This window comes from Pelophylax lessonae, assembly GCF_965119305.1.
Source record: "Pelophylax lessonae genome assembly, chromosome: 7".
In the NCBI taxonomy this organism is placed as follows: domain Eukaryota; kingdom Metazoa; phylum Chordata; class Amphibia; order Anura; family Ranidae; genus Pelophylax; species Pelophylax lessonae.
The window spans coordinates 271,679,774-271,704,654 of NC_138774.1; the positions used below are offsets into that span (position 1 = coordinate 271,679,774).

At 46.4% G+C, this 24,881-nt stretch overlaps 1 protein-coding gene across 1 annotated transcript in view; it reads left to right on the forward strand.

Annotated features, from left to right (window-relative positions):
* Positions 1–8,064: 8,064 nt before the first annotated feature.
* PTGES2 (prostaglandin E synthase 2) overlaps positions 8,065–24,881 on the forward strand; it is a 36,900-nt gene continuing 20,083 nt past the window's right edge. The window contains exons 1-4 of the mRNA XM_082263936.1: positions 8,065–8,415; positions 11,629–11,823; positions 22,477–22,532; positions 22,633–22,785. Coding sequence (XP_082120062.1) covers positions 8,092–8,415; positions 11,629–11,823; positions 22,477–22,532; positions 22,633–22,785 — 728 coding nt within the window. The 5' untranslated portion in view covers positions 8,065–8,091. The remainder of the gene's footprint in view (positions 8,416–11,628; positions 11,824–22,476; positions 22,533–22,632; positions 22,786–24,881) is intronic.

Here is a 24,881-nt window from a genome sequence, read left to right on the forward strand (position 1 = left end):
TACAGGAGAGGAGTGTGAAGGATATGATGATGGGCAGTATGTACAGGAGAGGAGTGTGAAGGATATGATGATGGGCAGTATGTACAGGAGAGGGGTGTGAAGGGTATGAGGATGGGCAGTATGTACAGGAGAGGGGTGTGAACGGTATGAGGATGGGCAGTATGTACAGGAGAGGAGTGTGAAGGGTATGATAATGGGCAGTATGTACAGGAGAGGAGTGTGAAGGATATGATGATGGGCAGTATGTACAGGAGAGGAGTGTGAAGGGTAGGACGATGGGCAGTATGTACAGGAGAGGAGTGTGAAGGGTAGGACGATGGGCAGTATGTACAGGAGAGGAGTGTGAAGGGAATGATGATGGGCAGTATGTACAGGAGAGGGGTGTGAACGGTATGAGGATGGGCAGTATGTACAGGAGAGGAGTGTGAAGGATATGATGATGGGCAGTATGTACAGGAGAGGGGTGTGAAGGGTATGACGATGGGCAGTATGTACAGGAGAGGGGTGTGAAGGGTATGACGATGGGCAGTATGTACAGGAGAGGGGTGTGAAGGGTAGGACGATGGGCAGTATGTACAGGAGAGGGGTGTGAAGGGTAGGACGATGGGCAGTATGTACAGGAGAGGAGTGTGAAGGATATGAGGATGGGCAGTATGTACAGGAGAGGAGTGTGAAGGATATGAGGATGGGCAGTATGTACAGGAGAGGAGTGTGAAGGGTAGGATGATGGGCAGTATGTACAGGAGAGGAGTGTGAAGGGTAGGACGATGGGCAGTATGTACAGGAGAGGAGTGTGAAGGATATGAGGATGGGCAGTATGTACAGGAGAGGAGTGTGAAGGGTAGGACGATGGGCAGTATGTACAGGAGAGGAGTGTGAAGGGTAGGACGATGGGCAGTATGTACAGGAGAGGAGTGTGAAGGATATGAGGATGGGCAGTATGTACAGGAGAGGAGTGTGAAGGGTAGGACGATGGGCAGTATGTACAGGAGAGGAGTGTGAAGGATATGATGATGGGCAGTATGTACAGGAGAGGAGTGTGAAGGGTATGATGATGGGCAGTATGTACAGGAGAGGGGTGTGAAGGGTATGACGATGGGCAGTATGTACAGGAGAGGGGTGTGAAGGGTATGACGATGGGCAGTATGTACAGGAGAGTGGTGTGAAGGGTATGACGATGGGCAGTATGTACAGGAGAGGGGTGTGAAGGGTATGACGATGGGCAGTATGTACAGGAGAGGAGTGTGAAGGATATGATGATGGGCAGTATGTACAGGAGAGGGGTGTGAAGGGTATGACGATGGGCAGTATGTACAGGAGAGGGGTGTGAAGGGTATGACGATGGGCAGTATGTACAGGAGAGGGGTGTGAAGGGTAGGACGATGGGCAGTATGTACAGGAGAGGGGTGTGAAGGGTAGGACGATGGGCAGTATGTACAGGAGAGGAGTGTGAAGGATATGAGGATGGGCAGTATGTACAGGAGAGGAGTGTGAAGGGTAGGATGATGGGCAGTATGTACAGGAGAGGAGTGTGAAGGGTAGGACGATGGGCAGTATGTACAGGAGAGGAGTGTGAAGGATATGAGGATGGGCAGTATGTACAGGAGAGGAGTGTGAAGGGTAGGACGATGGGCAGTATGTACAGGAGAGGAGTGTGAAGGGTAGGACGATGGGCAGTATGTACAGGAGAGGGGTGTGAAGGGTATGACGATGGGCAGTATGTACAGGAGAGGGGTGTGAAGGGTATGATAATGGGCAGTATGTACAGGAGAGTGGTGTGAAGGGTATGACGATGGGCAGTATGTACAGGAGAGGGGTGTGAAGGGTATGACGATGGGCAGTATGTACAGGAGAGGAGTGTGAAGGGTAGGACGATGGGCAGTATGTACAGGAGAGGAGTGTGAAGGGTATGACGATGGGCAGTATGTACAGGAGAGGGGTGTGAAGGGTATGACGATGGGCAGTATGTACAGGAGAGGGGTGTGAAGGGTATGATAATGGGCAGTATGTACAGGAGAGTGGTGTGAAGGGTATGACGATGGGCAGTATGTACAGGAGAGTGGTGTGAAGGGTATGACGATGGGCAGTATGTACAGGAGAGGGGTGTGAAGGGTATGACGATGGGCAGTATGTACAGGAGAGGGGTGTGAAGGGTATGACGATGGGCAGTATGTACAGGAGAGTGGTGTGAAGGGTATGACGATGGGCAGTATGTACAGGAGAGGGGTGTGAAGGGTATGACGATGGGCAGTATGTACAGGAGAGGGGTGTGAAGGGTATGACGATGGGCAGTATGTACAGGAGAGGGGGTGTGAAGGGTATGACGATGGGCAGTATGTACAGGAGAGTGGTGTGAAGGGTATGACGATGGGCAGTATGTACAGGAGAGGGGTGTGAAGGGTATGACGATGGGCAGTATGTACAGGAGAGGAGTGTGAAGGATGTGATGATGGGCAGTATGTACAGGAGAGGGGTGTGAAGGGTATGACGATGGGCAGTATGTACAGGAGAGGGGTGTGAAGGGTATGACGATGGGCAGTATGTACAGGAGAGGGGTGTGAAGGGTAGGACGATGGGCAGTATGTACAGGAGAGGGGTGTGAAGGGTAGGACGATGGGCAGTAAGTACAGGAGAGGGGTGTGAAGGGTAGGACGATGGGCAGTAAGTACAGGAGAGGAGTGTGAAGGATATGAGGATGGGCAGTATGTACAGGAGAGGAGTGTGAAGGGTAGGATGATGGGCAGTATGTACAGGAGAGGAGTGTGAAGGGTAGGACGATGGGCAGTATGTACAGGAGAGGAGTGTGAAGGATATGAGGATGGGCAGTATGTACAGGAGAGTGGTGTGAAGGGTATGACGATGGGCAGTATGTACAGGAGAGGGGTGTGAAGGGTATGACGATGGGCAGTATGTACAGGAGAGGGGTGTGAAGGGTATGACGATGGGCAGTATGTACAGGAGAGGGGTGTGAAGGGTATGACGATGGGCAGTATGTACAGGAGAGGGGTGTGAAGGGTATGACGATGGGCAGTATGTACAGGAGAGGGGTGTGAAGGGTATGACGATGGGCAGTATGTACAGGAGAGGAGTGTGAAGGGTATGACGATGGGCAGTATGTGTAACAGAAAAATGTGGAGGGTAACTCTTTTGCATACAGTTTGTGTTCATACACAGTGCTTTACAAATATATTTTGCTCATCACTTGCTTTGGGTTCTGAAGCAGGTGAAGCCCCATTCGTCTTAATAAAAGAACAGAAAAAGTCTGGGAAATCGGAAGAAACCAGTGGAATGATGATGGGACAGTCTTCCTTCGATCCTGAAGTGTCCTCTGCAGCATTAGGAAGAGAACACAGGAGGACACCACTGACCACACACTGTGATCTGCAATTCTCAGAATGTACAATGCAGGTGCAGTGCTGTATATTTACTTTGATATTAAGGTTGAAAATAAGGTCCTAAGGAAATGTTTACAAAGGAGAGTATTGATAAAACAGCAAACAAATACTTTGCAAATGGCTTGATTACCTTGCACCTGCCATCCTCAGGAGCCCGCAGCCATCCGATACCTGATGGAACTAGAGCTGGCCTGCACACTACACCCAGCAAAGTTTATAGATAAACAATGTGACATGAGGATTGCAGAGATCATGGCTCACCAGATCTGTATGTGAGAGTTTATTCCTTACTACCCCGAAACCAATGTACAGCAGAACGATGGACACATTGGACAACCCCTAGGGGGGGGGGGGGGGATTCCTTGGGATAAAAATCGGAGTACACTACCAGCAAGTGCAGTGTATCCCACCATATCCACTACTGGACTGAATATTAGACTGCTAAACATGTTTGCTTGTAATGAGATCTTGGTATAATAATAAGGGAACATAGGCAGCCCAGAGTGGATAAAAATCGATTTAAAAAAAAAAAAAAAATCGGATTTTTTAAATTTTATTTATTTATTTTTTTATATCAAAATGTATTTTAATAAAATGCTTTTAGAGTAAAAAAAAAAAATATATATATAAATATATATATATCGTTTTCTATTTAACCACTTGCCGACTGCCTAACGCCGATCTACGTCGGCAGTCAGCCCCTCACAGGCAAAGTGACGTAGGGCTACGTCACTAGCTTGTGAGGGCCTAGGGAGCGAGCGCGCGCCCCCGGAGGCGCGCTCCCGCTCCCGCGTGGTCACGGACCCCCCCGCGCGTGTGACCAGCGGACCCGATGTCCGCCGGTCACTCGGCGATCGGCGGGGGAGAGGGAGAATGTCAGGCAGCTTGTGTAAACAAGCCACCTGTCATTCTCCTCACTGTAAAGACACTGATAAAACGGATCTAGTATGTAGATCCGTTGATCAGTGTCCTTACAGCTCAAGCCACAGCCAATCACAGTAGAAAGCACGCCCCTAGGGATACACACAGCCCCTCCCTTCCAAATAAAGTTAACCCCTTCACTACCAGTGTATTTTTACAGTAACAGTGCATATGTATAGCACTGATTACTGTAGAAATGTCACTGGTAACCCCAAAAGTGTCAAAAATGTCAGTCAAGGGTCCGATCTGTCCGCCCCAATGTCGCAGTACCGCAAAAAAATCGCAGATCGCCGCCATTACGCGTTAAAAAAAAAAAACAACAAAAATGACAAAAATCTTTCCCTTTGTTAGTAAACGCGATAACTTTTGCGCAAACCAATCAAAATACGCTTTTTGCGATTTTTTTTTACCAAACATAGGTAGCATAAAACAAATTGGCCGAAAATTTTAAAAAATTTTGATTTTTACTTTTTTTTGGGGGGAATTTCATATAAAAAAATGTGAAAAATATTGCTATTTTTGCAAAATTGACGCTCTTTTTTTGTTTATAGCGCGTGATCAAAAAAATCGCACAGGTGATCAAATACCACCAAAAGAAAGCTCTGTTTGTGGGAAAAAAAGGACGTCAAATTCGTTTAGGTACAGCGTCGCACGACCGCGCAATTGTCCGTTAAAGTCACGCAGTGCCGAATCGCAAAATACCCCCTGGGCAGGAAGGGGGTAAAATCTTCCGGGGCTTAAGTGGTTAAAATGGCGATTGTTGCAATCTTTTCACACTTCAGATAACAGAATTAAAAAGAAAGTGCAGCGCTAAGGACAATTAATGCATTCAGTGCTGGTAGAGAGGAAAATTTGAGTCCATATACAGTCAGGTCCATAAATATTGGGACATCGACACAATTCTAATCTTTTTGGCTCTATACACCACCACAGTGGATTTGAAATGAAACAAAAAGATGTGCTTTAACTGCAGACTTTCAGCTTTAATTTGAGGATATTTACATCCAAATCAGGTGAACAGTGTAGGAATTACAACAGTTTGTATATGTGCCTCCCACTTTTTAAGGGACCAAAAGTAATGGGACAGATTAAGAATCATAAATCAAACTTTCACTTTTTAATACTTGGTTGCAAATCCTTTGCAGTCAATTACAGCCTGAAGTCTGGAACGTATAGACATCACCAGACGCTGGGTTTCATCCCTGGTGATGCTCTGCCAGGCCTCTACTGCAACTGTCTTCAGTTCCTGCTTGTTCTTGGGGCATTTTCCCTTCAGTTTTGTCTTCAGCAAGTGAAATGCATGCTCAATCGGATTCAGGTCAGGTGATTGACTTGGCCATTGCATAACATTCCACTTCTTTCCCTTAAAAAACTCTTTGGTTGCTTTTGCAGTATGCTTCGGGTCATTGTCCATCTGCACTGTGAAGCGCCGTCCAATGAGTTCTGAAGCATTTGGCTGAATATGAGCAGATAATATTGCCGAAACACTTCAGAATTCATCCTGCTGCGTTTGTCAGCAGTCACATCATCAATAAATACAAGAGAACCAGTTCCATTGGCAGCCATACATACCCACGCCATGACACTACCACCACCATGCTTCACTGATGAGGTGGTATGCTTTGGATCATGAGCAGTTCCTTTCCTTCTCCATACTCTTCTCTTCCCATCACTCTGGTACAAGTTGATCTTGGTCTCATCTGTCCATAGGATGTTGTTCCAGAACTGTGAAGGCTTTTTTAGATGTTGTTTGGCAAACTCTAATCTGGCCTTCCTGTTTTTGAGGCTCACCAATGGTTTACATCTTGTGGTGAACCCTCTGTATTCACTCTGGTGAAGTCTTCTCTTGATTGTTGACTTTGACACACATACACCTACCTCCTGGAGAGTGATCTTGATCTGGCACACATACACCTACCTCCTGGAGAGTGATCTTGATCTGGCCAACTGTTGTGAAGGGTGTTTTCTTCACCAGGGAAAGAATTCTTCGGTCATCCACCACAGTTGTTTTCCGTGGTTTTCTGGGTCTTTTGGTGTTGCTGAGCTCACCGGTGCATTCTTTCTTTTTAAGGATGTTCCAAACAGTTGATTTGGCCACACCTAATGTTTTTGCTATCTCTCTGATGGGTTTATTTTTTCAGCTTGCTTCACTGATAGTGACAGCTCTTTGGATCTCATATTGAGAGTTGACAGCAACAGATTCCAAATGCAAATAGCACACTTGAAATGAACTCTGGACCTTTTATCTGCTCCTTGTAAATGGGATAATGAGGGAATAACACACACCTGGCCATGGAACAGCTGAGCAGCCAATTGTCCCATTACTTTTGGTCCTTTAAAAATTGGGAGGCACATATACAAACTGTTGTAATTCCTACACCTTTCACTTTATTTGGATGTAAATACCCTCAAATTAAAGCTGAAAGTCTGCAGTTAAAGCACATCTTGTTTGTTTCATTTCAAATCCATTGTGGTGGTGTATAGAGCTAAAAAGATCAGAATTGTGTCCAAGTCCCAATATTTATGGACCGGACTATGTACAAAAGATTCAGTCCCAAGAACATCATCCATGTGAATGGAAGGGATAAATCAACCAGGAAGATGTGCCAAGTAAGATGAAAGAATCGGTGCACAGCCCACCCAAGGTGAATAATAAATATGCTTACCAGAACCTGTAGACCACCCAATGATAAGTGGTCCCATTGAGCATAAAAAATTAGAGTCTTTCTCCAAACTGCAAGCCTGGAATCACTCAGGGGGTATTTTTTGAAACTTCCACAATATCTCCAAAAGAAAAAAAAAACGCTACCTTAGTGCAATATATTAAAAGACTTTAATGAAGAAAGCAGAATATTGCACTTACAGGATCCACAATTGGAAAGAGCGCTCATAAAATCATGGCAATGGCCGCGGCCAGTGGTGCTCCATCAGTCGGGGGGGGGGGGGGGTTGGGAGGGGTCCCCCACCCGGACCCCCCCAATCACTCCAGACACGATCGCTCCAAGAAGAAGAGGTCAGCTGTGACAGCCAGGCACATGATGATAGAAGAAGAGGACAGCTATGACAGCCAGACACACGGTCACTCCCAGAAGAAGAGGTCAGCTATGACAGCCAGGCACACGGTCACTCCCAGAAGAAGAGGTCAGCTATGACAGCCAGGCACACGATTATAGAAGAGGTCAGCTATGACAGCCAGGCACACGATTATAGAAGAGGTCAGCTATGACAGCCAGGCACACGATTATAGAAGAAGAGGACAGCTATGACAGCCAGGCACACGATTATAGAAGAGGTCAGCTATGACAGCCAGGCACACGATGATGGAAGAAGAGGTCAGCTATGACAGCCAGGCACACGATGATGGAAGAAGAGGTCAGCTATGACAGCCAGGCACACGATGATAGAAGAGGTCAGCTATGACAGCCAGGCACACGATGATAGAAGAGGTCAGCTATGACAGCCAGGCACACGATGATAGAAGAAGAGGACAGCTGTGACAGCCAGGCACACAATGATAATAGAAGAAGACATTATGTATGAGAGAATAATGAAGAGCAGTCACCTTCCTCCCCGGACACCTCGCCCATAGGAACCTGCGGGTCACCATTCGGTCCTGACATTCTGCCTCTGTGTCATGTGACTGCCGGTCATGTGACGTCTATGTTATTCCCCAGGCACCGGATGACGTAACCGGAGCTCTCAGCCTATCGCTGGCTGTGCGGGTCATGTGCCCGGTGTACAGGTAGCAGGTGGGCGGGGCCAGACTGCAGGGAAGATGGCTGCTCGCAGGGTACACGAGCTGGGCGCTCTGTCATGGCGCCTGGCCTGGCAATGGAGAGCTGGTGTGGCCGGATTAGGTGGTGGACTGGCAGCTGGGGGCGCTGTACAGGGCCGTAGAGGATTCACCTCTCCACACACAGGGCTCACCCCCCTCAGTGCCGGCTGGAGAGGGTACAGGACAGGCAGGAGGGGGCAGGAGGAGGGTAAAGAGGGCAGGAGGGGGTGGGGGGTGATGTTTACTGTAGGGGGAGCCCTGGGGGTCATACACAGCATGAACTATGTCCTAGGGGAGCAGAAGGCCGAGGAGGAGGAGACACAGGTATGAATCAGAGTCCAGCCTATATATATATATATATATATATATATATATATATATATATATATATATACCATCTATATACTGACTATATATATATATATATATATATATATATATATATATATATACACACACCATCTATGTACTGACTATATATATATATATATATATATATATATATATATATATATATATATATATATACACCATCTATGCACTGACTATATATAGTACCATCTATGTACTGACTATATATATATATATATATATATATATACACACACACCATCTATGTACTGACTATATATATATATATATATATATACACACACCACCTATGTACTGACTATATATATATATATATATACACCATCTATGCACTGACTATATATAGTACCATCTATGTACTGACTATATATATATATATATATATACACACACACACACCATCTATGTACTGACTATATATACCATCTATGTACTGACTATATATATATATATATATATATATATATGCACACACTATCTATGTACTGACTATATCTATATATATATATATATATATCTATCATCTATGTACTGACTATATACACTGCTCAATAAAGGAACACTTTTTAACCACTTAAGCCCCAGGCCTATTTCTGACACTTGTTGTTTACAAATTAAAATAAGTATTGTTTGATAGAAGATTACTTAGAACTCTCAAACATTATATATTCTTTTTTTAGCAGAGACCCCAGAGAATAAAATGGAGATGGTTGCAATACTTTGTGACGCCGTATTTGCGCAGCGGTGTTACAAACGCAATTTTTTTTGGAAAAATTACACTTTTTTGAATGAAAAAATAAAAAAATATTAACCACTTAAGCCCCGGAAGATTTTACCCCCTTCCTGACCAGGGGGTTTTTTGCGATTTTTTTTTTTTTTTTTTTTTTACTGCGTGACTTTGACGGACAATTGCGCGGTCGTGCGACGCTGTACCTAAACGAATTTCACGTCCTTTTTTTCCCACAAACAGAGCTTTCTTTTGGTGGTATTTGATCACCTGTGCGATTTTTTGATCATGCGCTATAAACAAAAAAAGAGCGTCAATTTTGCAAAAATAACAATATTTTTCAAATTTTTTTATATGAAATTCCCCAAAAAAAAATGTAAAAATCAAAATTTTTTAACATTTTCGGCCAATTTGTTTTATGCTACATAGGTTTGGTAAAAAAAAAATCGCAAAAAGCGTATTTTGATTGGTTTGCGCAAAAGTTATCGCGTTTACTAACAAAGGGAAAGATTTTTGTCATTTTTGGTGTTTTTTTTTTTTTAACGCGTAATGGCGGCGATCTGTGATTTTTTTTTTTTCGGTACTGTGACATTGCGGCGGACAGATCGGACCCTTGACTGACATTTTTGACACTTTTGGGGGTACCAGTGATATTACTACAGTAATCAGTGCTATACATATGCACTGTTACTGCAAAAATGACACTGGCAGGGAAGGGGTTAACTCTATTGGACAGGGAGGGGTTAAGTGTGTCCTAGGGGCGTGATTCTAAATGTGCAGGGACATTGCTATTGGTGTAAAAACAAAGATCAACGGTCCTACATAGTAGAACCGTCTGATCTTCATTTTTACACCAGGGAGAATGACGGGCGGCTTGTTTACATAAGCCGCTCCGCCTTTCTCCCTTCACCGGAGCGATCGTAGTGTGACCGGCGGACATCGGGTCCGCCGGTCACACGCACTGACTTGTCTGTGAACGAGCCGCGCCCGCCCGCAATTGGCTCGCAAGTCAGTGACAGGCGAGTGACGTACCGGTACGTCACTCTGCCTGGCCGGGGCTGACCGCCGCAGTATATAGTCGTGCGGCGGTCGGCAACCGGTTAAAGTTAGCCCACTTTTTTTCTGTAATGTGAAAGAGAATGTTATGCCGAGTAAATTGATACCCAACATGTCATGCTTCAAAATTGCGCACGTTCGTGGAATATTGACAAACGTTAGTACTTTGAAATCTCCATAGGCGACGATTTAAACATTTCTACAGGTTACCAGTTTAGAGTTACAGAGGAGGTCTAGGGATAGAATTATTGCTCTCACTGTAATGATTGCGGCGATATCTCACATGTGTGGTTTGAACACTGTTTACATATGTGGGCACGACTTGCGTATGCGTTCGCTTCTGCGCTCGAGCTTGGAGGGACGGGGCGCTTTCCTTTTTTTTTTTTTTTTTTTTTTTCTTATTTATTTATTTTACTTTTTTTATTTTTACAGTGTCCTTTTAAAAAAAAAAAAATATTTTTGATCACTTTTATTCCTATTACAAGGAATGTAAACATCCCTTGTAATAGAAATAGGACGGACAGGACCTCTTTATTGTGAAATCTGGGGTCAAAAAGACCTCCTATCTCACAGTAGCAATTAAAAAAAAAAAAAAATCATATTTTTTAATAAAAAAAATCATATTTTTAAAAAAAAATCATATTTTTAATAAAAAATCATATTTTTAATAAAAAATCATATTTTTAATAAAAAAATCATATTTTTTAATAAAAAAAATCATATTTTTTAATTAAAAAAAAATCATATTTTTTAATTAAAAAAAAATCATATTTTTTAATAAAAAAAAAAAAAATAGGCCGTTTGGCGACGCTCCGGTCCTCCAAGGTGTATGTGTATATGTGTGTGTATATATATATATATATATATATATATATATATATATTTATTCAATGCATTATTTTTCCCATAATATTTTAATATAAAAAAAAAAATTCACTTATAGAGGTGGTTCCTGGCTAAACCCTGCCCATCGGTCCATCCCATGATATTCTGATAGCCAACCGCAGAAACGGAATTCCTATCTAGATATGTTCTCAGGCCTGGTATGGAGTCATTGCTCATTACACTGTACAGTGCAGAGCAGATGAATGTTATACTGAGCAATGCTTACACTGTACAGTGCAGAGCAGATGAATGTACACTGAGCAATGCTTACACTGTACTGGGCCTAGCTCACATTTTTTTGTGGTCCAGGAGAGTAAAAGGCAAGAAAAATGAACAGCTTCTGCTTGCAAAGCTTCTTAGTGTCCTTCCTATACTACGAGAGCTCATTTGTTTAAAAGTACAGGTATCCTATAATATGTGGAATGCTGTTTTTTTTTTCTTCTTGCTTTAAGGGATGGATTGTTTTTAGTTGAAATCATTCTTTTTATCTTTTTCAGGTCCCAGTGGGTGGTGTACAGCTTACACTCTACCAGTACAAGACCTGTCCCTTCTGCAGTAAGGTGCGAGCCTTCCTGGACTATCACCAGCTGCCGCATGAGATCGTGGAAGTCAATCCAGTCATGAGGAAAGAGATTAAATTCTCCTCCTATAGAAAAGTTCCCATCCTTTTGGCTAATGCTGGCTGCCCTATTGTGAGTTTTTTTTTTTTCTGCTTTATAAACTCTGGGAAGGGAAAAATGAACAGCTTCTGCTTGCAAAGCTTCTTAGTGTCCTTCCTATACTACGAGAGCTCATTTGTTTAAAAGTACAGGTATCCTATAATATGTGGAATGGTGTTTTTTTTCTTCTTGCTTTAAGGGATGGATTGTTTTTAGTTTAAATCATTCTTTTCTCTTACGTCCTCCGACAGTCGCCGCCCCTTCATATTCATCACCAATGGGTTATGTCCTCTTATCCGTAGGAGTAGCTAGGCAATAGAATATGTTAGTACAAGAGACTTTTAACACATCCCCACCCCCAGGGGGTGGTCCCCTCAGTACATAACCCTCCACTTCCTGTAACCAAACCAGTTTCATTTGTCTAGCTGTTAGGAGTGGCTGGATGTTTCTGTGCTGGGACACCTTGTCCCAGCTCTCTTTCCTTTCTTTGGATTTTATTTGAGTTTTTTCTCTCTTTCTTGTTAGCTGTTATTTTACCAGCGTTAGTTAGTTCTTCGGAAGAAGAGGATCATGCGGGCTGCGTCTCGGGCTGACCTCCCTGGTCGCAGGTTGTGGGTCAGTGGTTTCTCAGCCCGCCATCGAGCGTTCAGTCAGGTATCGCTCCTGAGTTTTCTGAACGACCCATCCCTGTGTCGTGCAGGGATGCCAGGTGAGGTGGCTACCTCACCGGACGCTGTGCGGTTTCTCAACCCACCTCCTGATGCGTCCTGGATGCGACTCTCCCTGCCTTATGTTCAGCGGTTTGTTCGCCTGTGCGGGTTCCCCACGCCATGTTAGAGGTAAGTGTATGTATGTGGGGACCTGTCTGTCTGGGGGGTGTCAGTCTGGGACTGTGTTACCTTACCCTGTGTTCACAATATTACTGTCTCCCTATCCCTCATGTTGCATGCTGTGGGCTGCAGGAGGGGGGGTTGTGCTGCACTCTGTGTCAGTTTGTATGTGAACGGCTGTGTGCTGTGGGGCTTGAGTTTTCTCATGCTTGGGGCACATTACAGCGCCGCTGCGGCAGTTTAACATGTTTCCTTTTGCTGGGCAATTAGGATGTTTCTTTTACTTCACCCTCATGGGGTGTGGGAGCGGCAGTTTCGGCGCCAAACGGCGCCATTTTGGCTGCGATCGCTCCGGCCGCATGTTTTACATGCATGGCGGCCATTTTCTTGTAGCCTCCATAGGCTTTAATGGAGCGCCCTGTATACCAGCATTCAGGAGCACCGCAGGCAGCAGCAGCAGCGATATCCAGGTTCATTTCCCTCTATTCCCTGTATCCTGCCTTGGTTTAATTGTCCCTGTGGGGGTCCCTTGTGTGGGGTGTTTGTGTGCAGTGGGCTACGATCGCAGCGCTCTCTTAAAGGGGCGGTCACCCATTTATTTTACTGCTACATGGGCATGGATTCTCAGGAAAACCAATTTCCTACAACTTTAGTGGGGAGCCAGGGGTCTGTACTCTCCCCCCATGGGGGGGATTTGGCTGCGACTGTGGCTAGCCTTGCGACTCAGGTGCAAATGCTGGTGGCTGCTCAATCCACAAAGGCCCATTGTTTCAATTTCCTCTGATTCAGAGGGTGATGGTACTGGGGCTGCTGTGGCTGGGGTCTCCTTTTCGGGGTCCCGTTCCTCCCTGGACCTTGTCGGGTCAGATATGGAGACTGAGGTGGAGGGGGTTGATAATTCTCCCCCTGGCTCGTCTGAAGAGCTTGCACTCATGGATGAATTGGTTGCTTCTATCAAGCAAACACTGCGGTTAGAGGAGGAATCATGTCCTCCAGCTGCCTTGGCGGCTGATGGGACGCAGAAAAGGCGCAAAACGTCGCAGGTGTTCCCCTGCACTGCTGATTCAAAACGCTGTAAAAGAACAGTGGCGTAATATACGCAAGCCATTTGCTGTACCTAGTAGTTTTAAGCTACGCTATCCCTTTACGCCTGCTACTGATGAGCGCTGGTGTATTCCACCGCCGGTGGATCATGTGATAGCTGTTTTAAACAAATCCACTGCGATTCCGGCTGAAGACACCCCGGTGTTCCGGGATGCCACGGACAAGAGAATGGAATCTCTTGCCCGTCATACCTATTCTATTATGGGTCCTATGTTAAAGGCTTTATTCGCTTCTCTTATGGCGACCCAGGCGGTCGCGAGCTGGACGCAGGTGCTTAGGCGGGTCCTGGTGGCTGATTCTGCCCCCCAGGCGACTTTGGATATGGTGGATAAAATCCACCAGGGTGTCATGTACTTGTGTGATGCGGACCTGGATATGGTTCCGTTGGCTGCACGTGTACACAGTGTGGCGGTGTTAAATCGCCGCCTGGTTTGGTTGAAGTGTTGGTCTGTGGATCAATCTTCCCGTGAGACCTTGGCCAATCTGCCTTATGATGGTTCTCGCCTTTTTGGCGAATCCTTAGATGCACTAATTAAGTGAGTCACGGGTGGTAAGAGCACGCTCTTGCCTCAATCCCACAAGCCCAAGGCGGCTCCTGGTAAGAAGGAGCCGTGGGCAGGTAAGCAAAAGTCCGGCCAATCCGGTTCTGCGGCCCACAACAGTGCGGCCTGAAGGGGCGCCCTCACCCGAGTCTGGGGTGGGGGGACACTTGCTCGGTTTTCTCTCGGCCATGGCTGTCCCGGGTTCGGGACAGGTGGGTTCAGGAACTCGTTCGATCTGGCTACAAGATCGAGTTTCTCTCTCGGCCGATGAGCAGATTTTTTCCCTCAAATCTTCTGTTATCCCCGGAGCGTTTGCGGGACCTGCGCCTAGCGGTGCAGGACCTGAGGGCTCAGGGTGTGGTGGTCCCGGTACCTCATCGGGACAGATTTCGGGGGTTCTATTCCAATCTGTTCACCGTGCCCAGGAAAGAGGGCAAGGTACGTCCGATTCTGGACTTGAAGGCGCTGAACCGCTTTGTGCGGGTGCGCAAGTTCCGCATGGAATCCCTGCGGTCGGTGGTGGCTGCCCTGGTTCCGGGGGAATTCATGGCTTCCATCGACTTGAAGGATGCGTATCTTCACATCCCCATTTTCGAGGGTCACCAGAGGTACCTTCGATTCGCCATAGCGGAGGATCATTACCAATTTGTGGCTTTGCCTTTCGGTCTCGCCTCGGCTCCGAGGGTGTTCACCAAAGTGCTGGCACCGGTTCTGGCCTTGTTGAGAGCCCAGGGCATATCGGTCCTGGGATGTCTGGACGATATTTTGGTTCGGTCTGCGACCAACCAAGGTCTGGTGAAGGATCTGTCCGTCACGTTGCAGACTCTGCAAGAGTTTGGTTGGACGATCAATTTCCCAAAATCAACATTGTGCCCGTCGGTCCGCCTCCCGTATCTGGGAATGATTCTGGACTCTGTCCGGGCGAAGGTCTTCCTACCGGACGACAAACTCAGGGCTCTTCGGGAGGGAGTCAGGTCCCTCAGGGACAATCAGTTCTCGTCCATTCGGACGTGCATGCGGTGTCTGGGATTGATGGTCTCGGTTTTCGAGGCGATTCCCTTCGCTCAGTTTCACACTCGGGGTCTCCAAGCGGAGATATTGTCCAAGTGGGACGGGCGACCGCACTCTCTGGATCTTCAGATATCCTTGCGTTCTCAGACCAGAAGGGATCTTCTGTGGTGGCTTCGGTCCCCCTCAGTGTCGGGGGGCAAGTCTTTTCGTCCCCTTTCGTGGACGGTGATCACCACGGACGCCAGCCTGTCGGGCTGGGGTGGTGTTCTGGGCGTTCTGTCCGCCCAGGGTGTTTGGTCGCAGGAGGAATCCTCCCTTCCGATCAACGTTCTGGTACTGCGAGCGGTACTCCTCTGTCTTCGTCGTGGGACGGACAGTCTTCACGGCTGTCCGGTCAGGGTGCAGGCGGACAATGCCACGGCGGTGGCTTACATCAATCACCAAGGGGGCACCAGGAGTGCCCAGGCGGCTCGAGAAGTGGCCGCGATTCTGTCTTGGGCCGTGACGCATGTCCCGACAATATCAGCTGTTCACATTCCGGGAGTGGAATATTGGCAGGCGGATTATCTGAGCCGCCAGACCCTGGACCAGGGGGAATGGTCCCTTCACCCGGATGTCTTCCAGATGTTGTGCGCGAAGTGGGGTCTTCCGGAGGTAGACCTGTTCGCATCTCGTCTGCACAACAAAGTTCCGCGGTTCGTGGCAAGGACGCGCGATCCTCGGGCAGACGCGTCGGACGCGTTGGTTGCCCCGTGGCATCAGTACCGACTGATGTATGCGTTTCCACCGGTTCAATTACTGTCCAGGTTCCTTCGCAGGTTGCACTCGGAACCAACTGCGGTGATTCTTGTGGCACCGGACTGGCCTTGCCGGTCCTTGTACACAGACCTCGTAAATCTGGCAATCGACGTCCCGTGGCGTCTGCCTCTTCGAGAAGATCTTCTGTCGCAAGGACCGATCTTCCATCCTGCTTTACAGTCGCTGGCTTTGACGGCCTGGCTGTTGAAACCGAGGTCCTGAAGACCAGGGGTCTTTCCCCTGAGGTCATTCACACCTTGATCACTGCGAGGAGGTCTTCCTCGGGGAAGGTTTACTACCGTACTTGGAAGGCATGTTTTGCCTGGTGCGAATCCAGGGGTTTCTCTCCTACCACTTAATCAGTGTCTAGGGTGTTGCCCTCCCTTCAGACGGGTGTTGAACAGCGTTTGGCGCTGGCTACGATCAAGGGTCAGGTGTCCGCTTTGGCCGTTCTGTTTCAACGTCCTGTGGCATCTAACGCTTTGGTTAGCACTTTTGTGCAGGGGGTACGTCATCTGATCCCTCCTAGGAGGGACCCTCTGCCCCCTTGGGACTTGAATCTAGTCCTGTCTGTATTGCAGCGTGCTCCTTTTGAAAGGATCAGGGAAATCTCGCTGTCTTTGTTATCCAAGAAGGTCGCCTTTTTGGTGGCTATCACCTCGGCTCGTCGAGTGTCGGAGCTGGCAGCCTGGTCCTGCAAGTCTCCGTATCTGGTTGTGCATTTGGACAAGGTGGTCTTGCGACCTAACCTTTCTTTTCTTCCAAAAAGGGTTTTGGACTTTCATCTCAATGAGGACATTGTCCTACCTTCGCTCTGCGCGAAGCCTAAGCATCCGACGGAGGTGCTGCTTCACTCCTTGGATGTTGTCCGGGCGATTAGAGTCTACTTGAAATCGACTGAGTCTTTTCGCAAGTCGGATGCCTTGTTTGTTCTTCCGGCAGGTCCTCGGAAGGGCATGGCGGCGTCGGCTTCTACCATCGCCAAATGGATCAGACAGACCATTGATCAGGCCTATGCTTTGAAGGGGAAAGTTCCCCCTGTACCTGTGGAGGCGCACTCTACCAGATCTCTGAGTACGTCTTGGGCCTGTCGTCATGGGGCCTCTGTGGCCCAGGTGTGTAAGGCGGCGACTTGGTCGACCGTTCACACTTTCACAAAATTCTACAGAGTAGATGTTACGGCATCGGCTGATGCTTCCTTTGGCCGCAAGGTTCTCGGTGCGGCAGTTCCCTAGAGCCCTTGTTACGGGTTCTTTGACTGTTTGGGACATTTGTTTTTTCCCTGGGTTTTCTTGCTCCTGTTGAGCGAGTGTTTTGTTCTTATGCCCAACTGGGTTCCTTCCTTTGGTAAGGTTCCTTTCTCTGATGGGGAGACGGCGTTGCCTTGGGCGCGGCTGCGTTCTTCCCACCCCTCATGTTTACACTGCTTGGGGACATCCCATTGGTGATGAATATGAAGGGGCGGCGACTGTCGGAGGACGTAAGAGAAAACGGAATTTTTGTAAAATCTTACCTGTAAAATTCCTTTCTCTGAGTCCTCCGACAGTCGCCGCCCCTGCCCCTCTTTTGGGGTTTTTCATGTACTCTCTACTGCTATTTCACTGAAACTGGTTTGGTTACAGGAAGTGGAGGGTTATGTACTGAGGGGACCACCCCCTGGGGGTGGGGATATGTTAAAAGTCTCTTGTACTAACATATTCTATTGCCTAGCTACTCCTACGGATAAGAGGACATAACCCATTGGTGATGAATATGAAGGGGCGGCGACTGTCGGAGGACTCAGAGAAAGGAATTTTACAGGTAAGATTTTACAAAAATTCCGTTTTTATCTTTTTCAGGTCTTGTAAAAACTCTTATAAAGTCCAGATTTATTTTGCATTCTTTTTTTGTTTCAATTAACTCAAGAAAACAGTTATTTAAAAATTCTGTTGGGTTAGGCCCCTTTCACACAGGCAAAAACGATCCGATCCGCCTGTTAGTTTTTCAGGCGGACCTGATCGGATGCTCCATGCATCCCTATGGGGCGGCGGGTGTCAGTGGAGACATGTCTGCTGACACCCGCTGCTATCCGATCCGATCCTGTCCGTCAAATCTGGTCGCATGGAAACTCTATTTTCCATCCGTCATCGGATCGGATGAGAGCAGACAGGCGGTCCATTCTCATCCGATCTCCCCATAGAGGACAGCGGGGATCTGACAGCTCCGTCTCTGCACACAGAGCGGAGATGGAGCTGTCATCCGCCTGCTCAGCGGGGATCGGCGGATCGATCCCCCGCTGAGCAGAACGGACTCTGTCGGGCGGTGCGCCCGTGTGAAAGGGGCCTTACAGATGGGTATATTTCAAGTGGTGTATGTCAGCTCTTGGGCGGCTGCCTGTTCTTTACAATTTACATCTTCACTGATGCCAGGAAAGTGCCCCAACAGCAGACTTGTGGCCTTCATACACAAGCTAGGGCTGCACGATATTGGGAAAAAAAGTACATTGCGATATTTGTTTTTCAACAATATATATCGTGATATTTAACTGGGTGGAATGCAGAAGACACTGACAGTGTGGATTAGGCAGAGTTGGGACTCACAGTGGTGGTAGGAGATAGAAGAATCCACCCGAGCCCCGACTTCTCCCTGCCTAATGCTGTAGAGCGGCTGCTAAGAGTTCTATGCAAGGGGGGATTGCTGAACAAGGTGAGAGAGTTGCAGTCTGCTGTGGATCTGTGTCCCCCTGTGCAGCCAAGATGGCGGTCGGCACAGCTTGCTGAGGGATATGAGTACACTGGGGTCCTTTTTTGTGAAGATTAGGAGGTCTGTGTATGGCTTTGGGGGCACCCGGGGGATGGAGGCAAGTCCCAAATGAGTGCAGAGTAAGTAGGCCTTACCGAAAACCGCGATCGCGCTCCGATCTAGGCAAGGCCGCGGCTTCTGGGCCCGTGTAGGCCTTAACTCTGCGCTCCTTAGAACGGAGTCTTTCCTCCGCAATACCGGGCAGTATTGGTCTCCCCTAGCTGTTTTTTCTCCCTGAATAAGGGAGATTTAGGAGGATTTCTGAGGATTCGGTACGGCGGTATCGGAGCTCTCACAAGCCGCGTCCGTCCCGCACGTTTTCCGGCCATGCCCCTTGCTTAATGCTAAATATTGTGTCTTCGGCGAAATAAATATCGCCCACGCCCGCAGAACGATAGTCGATATCATATCAACTATCGTTCAGCTCTAACACAAGCTATCCTTCCCTCTCCTCCTCTCTCCTCGTTCATTCATAAAATGATCTGTATACTGTGAATGAATTTGCAGAAACTGAATTGTCCTGTAAATGGACAAGAGGGGAGGAGGGGTAGACAAAGGAAAGGATGGCAGCTATGTAGGAGAGCTGCAGATCTGTTGTCGGAGAGCTGAAAGTATAATGATAGTTATATATCCCAGCATCAGTTAAAGCGTAACTCCACTTTTATTGAGAAAAAAACATTCCCCTCTGGGTGATCTCTGTACATTGCAAGGATTTTACTAATCTTTGTTGCAGATTCCTACATTTTTGTTATTCTGAAGAAATCATTGTTTGTTCCTCTGTGCTGAGTGGGTCTAATGGGAGTGGTTTCATAATTATCTGTCAGCTGTGCAGCTGCAGAGCACTAATGTGGTAAGCTGCTGGGTCTGCATCCCTTTAGACGTGTTCCTATTGGGAGTATCTCGCCAGAAATGACATTTTTGTTGCAGGGGATGCCAGAAATCTGACTTGTATCTTAGTGCAGACTTCTGGGAAAATTGGTGAGCCAATCACACAAGCAGGAAATGAAGTTTCTGGGGGTGTGGTCAGTATACATTCTGTGTACAGAACACCTCCAGGCGGCCATATTTCATTTTCGGAAAATTACAGCGGCTGCAGATTGAAAAGGAACGGTCATTTTTAATCATTTTCAATTACAATATGATTTGTGTTGCAATTGTATACGCTATATTGTTTTTTCTTTTTTGCTGATTTTTTTTCCCCCAGGAAAGTGGGGTTACCCTTTAAGTTATAAATTGTAAATAACAGGCAGCAGTCCAGGAGGTGGCATACACTTCCTGAATCTGAACTCTTTGTAACCCAGCAAACTTTAAAAAAAAAAAAAATGTCTTTCGTTCCAGTTCATTCTGTGCGCAGTCTGATCATTTATGATTGAAACATGTTGAATTAATGTCTCATGCCTGAACCACAGGCACACAGCAGAATTCAGATACAATACATATAAGGGAGTGGATTGATCTGCCAGAGGATTTGTATTTCTGTCCATCCAGTCCTGAATCTTGCATAGCTCTAGCACAGTGGTCCTCAACCCTGGTCCTCAGGGCCCACTAACAGGCCAGGTTTGCAAGAAAACCAAAATACATCCCAGGTGATATCATTTGCTGCTCAGTGATTGCAGTATTCTAGTCTGCATCTCCCCAAGGTAATACTTAAAATCTGGCCTGTTAGTGGGCCCTGAGGACCGGAGGTGAGGACCACTGCTCTAGCACACAGCACAGTGTTGTCTGGCAAGGCAGGAAACCTGGATTTTCTCTGTTGCAGTCACAGGTCTTCTTCCTTCTCCCAGCATGTGACTGGACAGTGAAAGGAGAAGCAGCAGGCTGATTGGCTCATCTCTCTGTCACGTTGTTCTATTCTCCAATCAGCATGTTTTTTTGTAATCAAATGAACGTTGTAGCACAACTGATTGGCTCCTTGTGCTGCTTCTCTCTCCCCTAGTTTGAACTCTGCTGTAGAGGATTTCCAGCAGCTCATATGTGCCTGGAGATCATTTTTAAGATCTAGTCTATATAGTTTATCTATACCTCAAGAAAACCCCTCTGCTACAGTAGTTTGAGAACATCAGATCCTGTGATCCAATCCCACTGCTCAATTGCTGGTTTTCTGCTAGGGGGTCATCTTTGCTATCTGTGGTGGCTGACTTCTTTGCATTTAAAAAGGTTCTTATTAGGGATCGACCGATTATTGGCAAAGCCGATCTGCACTTTCCCCGATATATCGGACTCAGCCACCAAGGTTGCCGATATTTCGGGAAAGTGCTTGTACCGGAGTGATGCCTGCAGCTAGAGGCATCACCCCAGTACCGGCGTCCATAGCCGACAGTTGGCTGCCTTGTAATTACAACTGATGCATCTGAGAAGCCGCTCGGCTGTCATTACAAGGAGCGGGAGGGGACGTTCCCCCCCCCCCCCCCTCCTGCGGCTCGCCCAGGTCTCCCGTCCCACCGGGAGACCCGGGCAAGCAGCCTGCACAGCCACCCAAGACCCGATCAAAGCCACATTCGGCTCTGATCGGGTCTCCATGCAAAAATCCGGAAGTGATGTCATGACATCACTTCCGGGTACTGGCGCCTGATTAAAAAAAAATGACAGCATTCAAAACAGCCAAACTTGGCATTTTAAATGCTTTTAAGTGCAGAGGAGGGGTTTGGGGTCTTTCATACCCACAAGAGTACCTGTCAAGTAAAAAAGAAAAAAAAAAAAATGTTTTAAATGTACAAAAATATTGGCCGATACCGATACACGATGATCAAAATATTGGTATTGGCAGTGAAAAAAAAACGATATCGGTCGATCCCTAGTTCTTATGGTGATAAGTAGAGAAATTGCAGTAAGAACTGCTATCGGTAAAAGACTTGTCTTCTCATATTAGCAAATAAGTCATGTGACAGCAGGGGTAAATGCACATAAAGGAATACATTATAATACTTGCATTATTTCTTGTATTGGCGGGCTTCCATCATACTGTCCACTAAAACCACGTCTCTTCAACACTCCATCCGGCAATTGCTACTTGATGTCATCACATGCAATGCAAGACACCATATTCTTTTTTTTTTTTTTTTTTTTTCTTGTCATAATTACCTGCTATGTGCAATAGTTTTACAAATCGCAGCCCCAATCCTCCTCTTCTTGGGTCCCCCACTTGCGCTCCTAGCTTATCCCCCCCCCCCCGCTCAGTACCCACATAGCAAGTCGCTTGCTATGGAGGCACTCGTGTGCGCACGATCCCAAGTCTTGCTGTCTGCGTCTATTGACACAGACAGCGGCACTCAGCCCCGTTCCCCACCCCCTTGTCACTCACTGGCTGTGATTGACCGCAGCAGCAGCCAATGGGAGCTAAAGAGGAGGGAGAAAGGGGACAGAGCCTGGTTAGTTTATCTGCTTTATTAGATTTTCTTTTTTAACAGAATGTATAATAAACATTATACATTTTAAAAGGAATTTAGAGTTTTTGATACTTGCCTTACTACATAAAGCCCCATTACAGTACATTTTATCCTTTGTATAGATTTCTGTCTAAAACTAGAGAAAAAAGTTTTGGTTGGAGTTACACGTGAATAGCTTCTATTTAGTAATTTAGAAATTAGTGGTCATGACTAATGCAAATTTTCTTTCTGCAGCAACTAAATGACTCTTCTGTTATCATCAGTGCTATGAAAACCTTCCTTATCTCTAAGTAAGTATAAGAAAAATCTGGCCTTGAAAGGTCTGTCGAGGATAAGTGTATAATTGTCATTGTGCTTTAGCTTATATTTTTTCCTTTTTCTGGTTTTCAGGCAGAAAAGTTTGGAAGAGATTGTGTCTTATTATCCAGCTATAAACTCTACAGATGATAAAGGGAAGGAGGTGAAAGAGTATCAGAACAAATACTGGCTCATGCTGGATGAGCAGGAAACCAAGCAATTGTATGCTTCTAAAGAGGAACAGAAGTGAGTATACGGCGTTGTATGCCAAGCCAATGTGTTGTCAGACGCGGGTCACAAACACTTTAATGCGAGAGCAGGCACAAAGTACCTGACATTTAATGCCTGAAACTTGGAGAGTGACAGATATATAGGAGTCACAAGGCACTTCTGCAGAAACAGTCAGGCTTTTCAGCACCCAATGTTGATCTTTAACCAGTTCCCGACAGCACGCCGCCTTTTTACTGCGGCAGTGCGGCCCACCTGCACGAAACAACGTAGGCCTATGTCTGTCGCGCGCCTGCAGCTAGGGAGGTGAGCGCGCACCGCCGGCGGCGCGCTCGTGCCCCCATTCGGCAGCGGGGACTCCGATGCATGGGGCAGGCGGCTCTGATTGCCGCCTGACACCCGTGATCGCTCCCCCCTGAGAGAGAACGGTCAGCTGTTGTAAACACAGCCGACCTTTCTTCTCTCTGGAATGATCACAGAGCCCCTGTAATCCTTCTATATATAGGCCGCTGGGAGAGAACGGTCAGCTGTTGTAAACACAGCCGACCGTTCTTCTCTGGAATGATCACAGAGCTCATGTGAGCCTTCTTTATAGGATCACAGGTCTCTATCATCATTTTACAAGCCACGCCCCTTACAGTTAGAATCACTCCCCTAGGCTCACATTTAACCCCTTGATCACCCACTGTTAACCCCTTCCCTGCCAGTGTCATTATTACAGTAACAGTGCATATTTTTAGCACTGATTACTGTAGTAATGTCACTGGTCCCCCCAAAAGTGTCAAAATTGTCAGGGGTCCGATCTGTCCGCCGCAAAGTCACAGTCCCGCTAAAAATCGCAGATCCCCGCCATTACTAGTAAAAAAATAAAAAAATATATATAAATGACATGAAATCTTTCCCGTAGTTTGTAGACGCGATAACTTCTGTGCAAACCAATCAATATACACTTATTGCAATTTTTTTACCAAAAATATGTAGCAGAAAACAAATTGGCCTAAAATGTTAAATTTTGATTTTTACATTTTTTTTGGGAATGTTATATAGCAGAATGTGAAACATATTTTTTTTTTTTTTTTTTTCATAATTGTCGCTTTTTTGTTTATAGCGCAAAAAATTAAAATCGCAGAGGTGATCAAATACAACCAAAAGAAATCTCTGTTTGTGGGGAAAAAAGGACATCAATTTTATTTGGGTACAGTGTCGCACGACCGCGCAATTGTCTGTTAAAGTAACGCAGTGCTGAATCGCAAAATAGGGACTGGTCATTAAGCAGCAAAATCTTCCGATCTTAAAGTGGTTAAGATAAAAAAGAAAGCTGACTTTACAACCCCTTTCAAATGACCTAACCCCTTGTGAAGAGATTTTAAGGTCTACCTGTCTTAACAGAATACCACCATCAACAATAAACGTGGGGAATCAACCGTGGGCAAAAGTGGGATTATCCTAAAATGTAGAAAGGGCAGATATACAAGAAAATGAATTGTCATCCTATATGTTCAGGGAGCTTTTTCATGATTGGGCTTGTATTGCAGACTGTAATGGGGTGAGAGCCAAAGGATGGATCTCCTGCACCCTTTTTTAGCAGCTTCCTTTCTACATGCACTCCAGTGATGCCTGCATGGCTTTCCTGGTGGTGACAACAGCACACTATGTTTGTGCTATGTGCATTGACATGGCTGCTTGTCATCTCCATTGGGAGAGTGTGTGACAACACAGGCACATAGTTGTGAGACAGGAACAGAGCATTGTCACTCTCAAATAGAACTGTCAGTACAAGGACCTTTATGGCAGGATTACCAAGTATTTTATTGTAAGTTGCAGTTTTGAAATGTAAAAAATTACATGTGAAATTTCATTAATGGAGTTGTAAAGTCAGAAGGTTTTTAATCTTAACCAGTTCTGGACCAGAAGGATTTGCCCCCTTAATGACCAGGCCATATTTTGCGATTCGGCACTGCGTTACTTTAATGGACAATTTCTCCAATCGCCTTCCAGGACGGCCCAACATGAGAGATGATAGGCTCCTCCTACCGGAAACACAATCAATTAAAACACAGTTAAAAGGCCCCACCCTTCCCTCTATCCTCAGTTTTAGATTGTGTTTCTTCCTA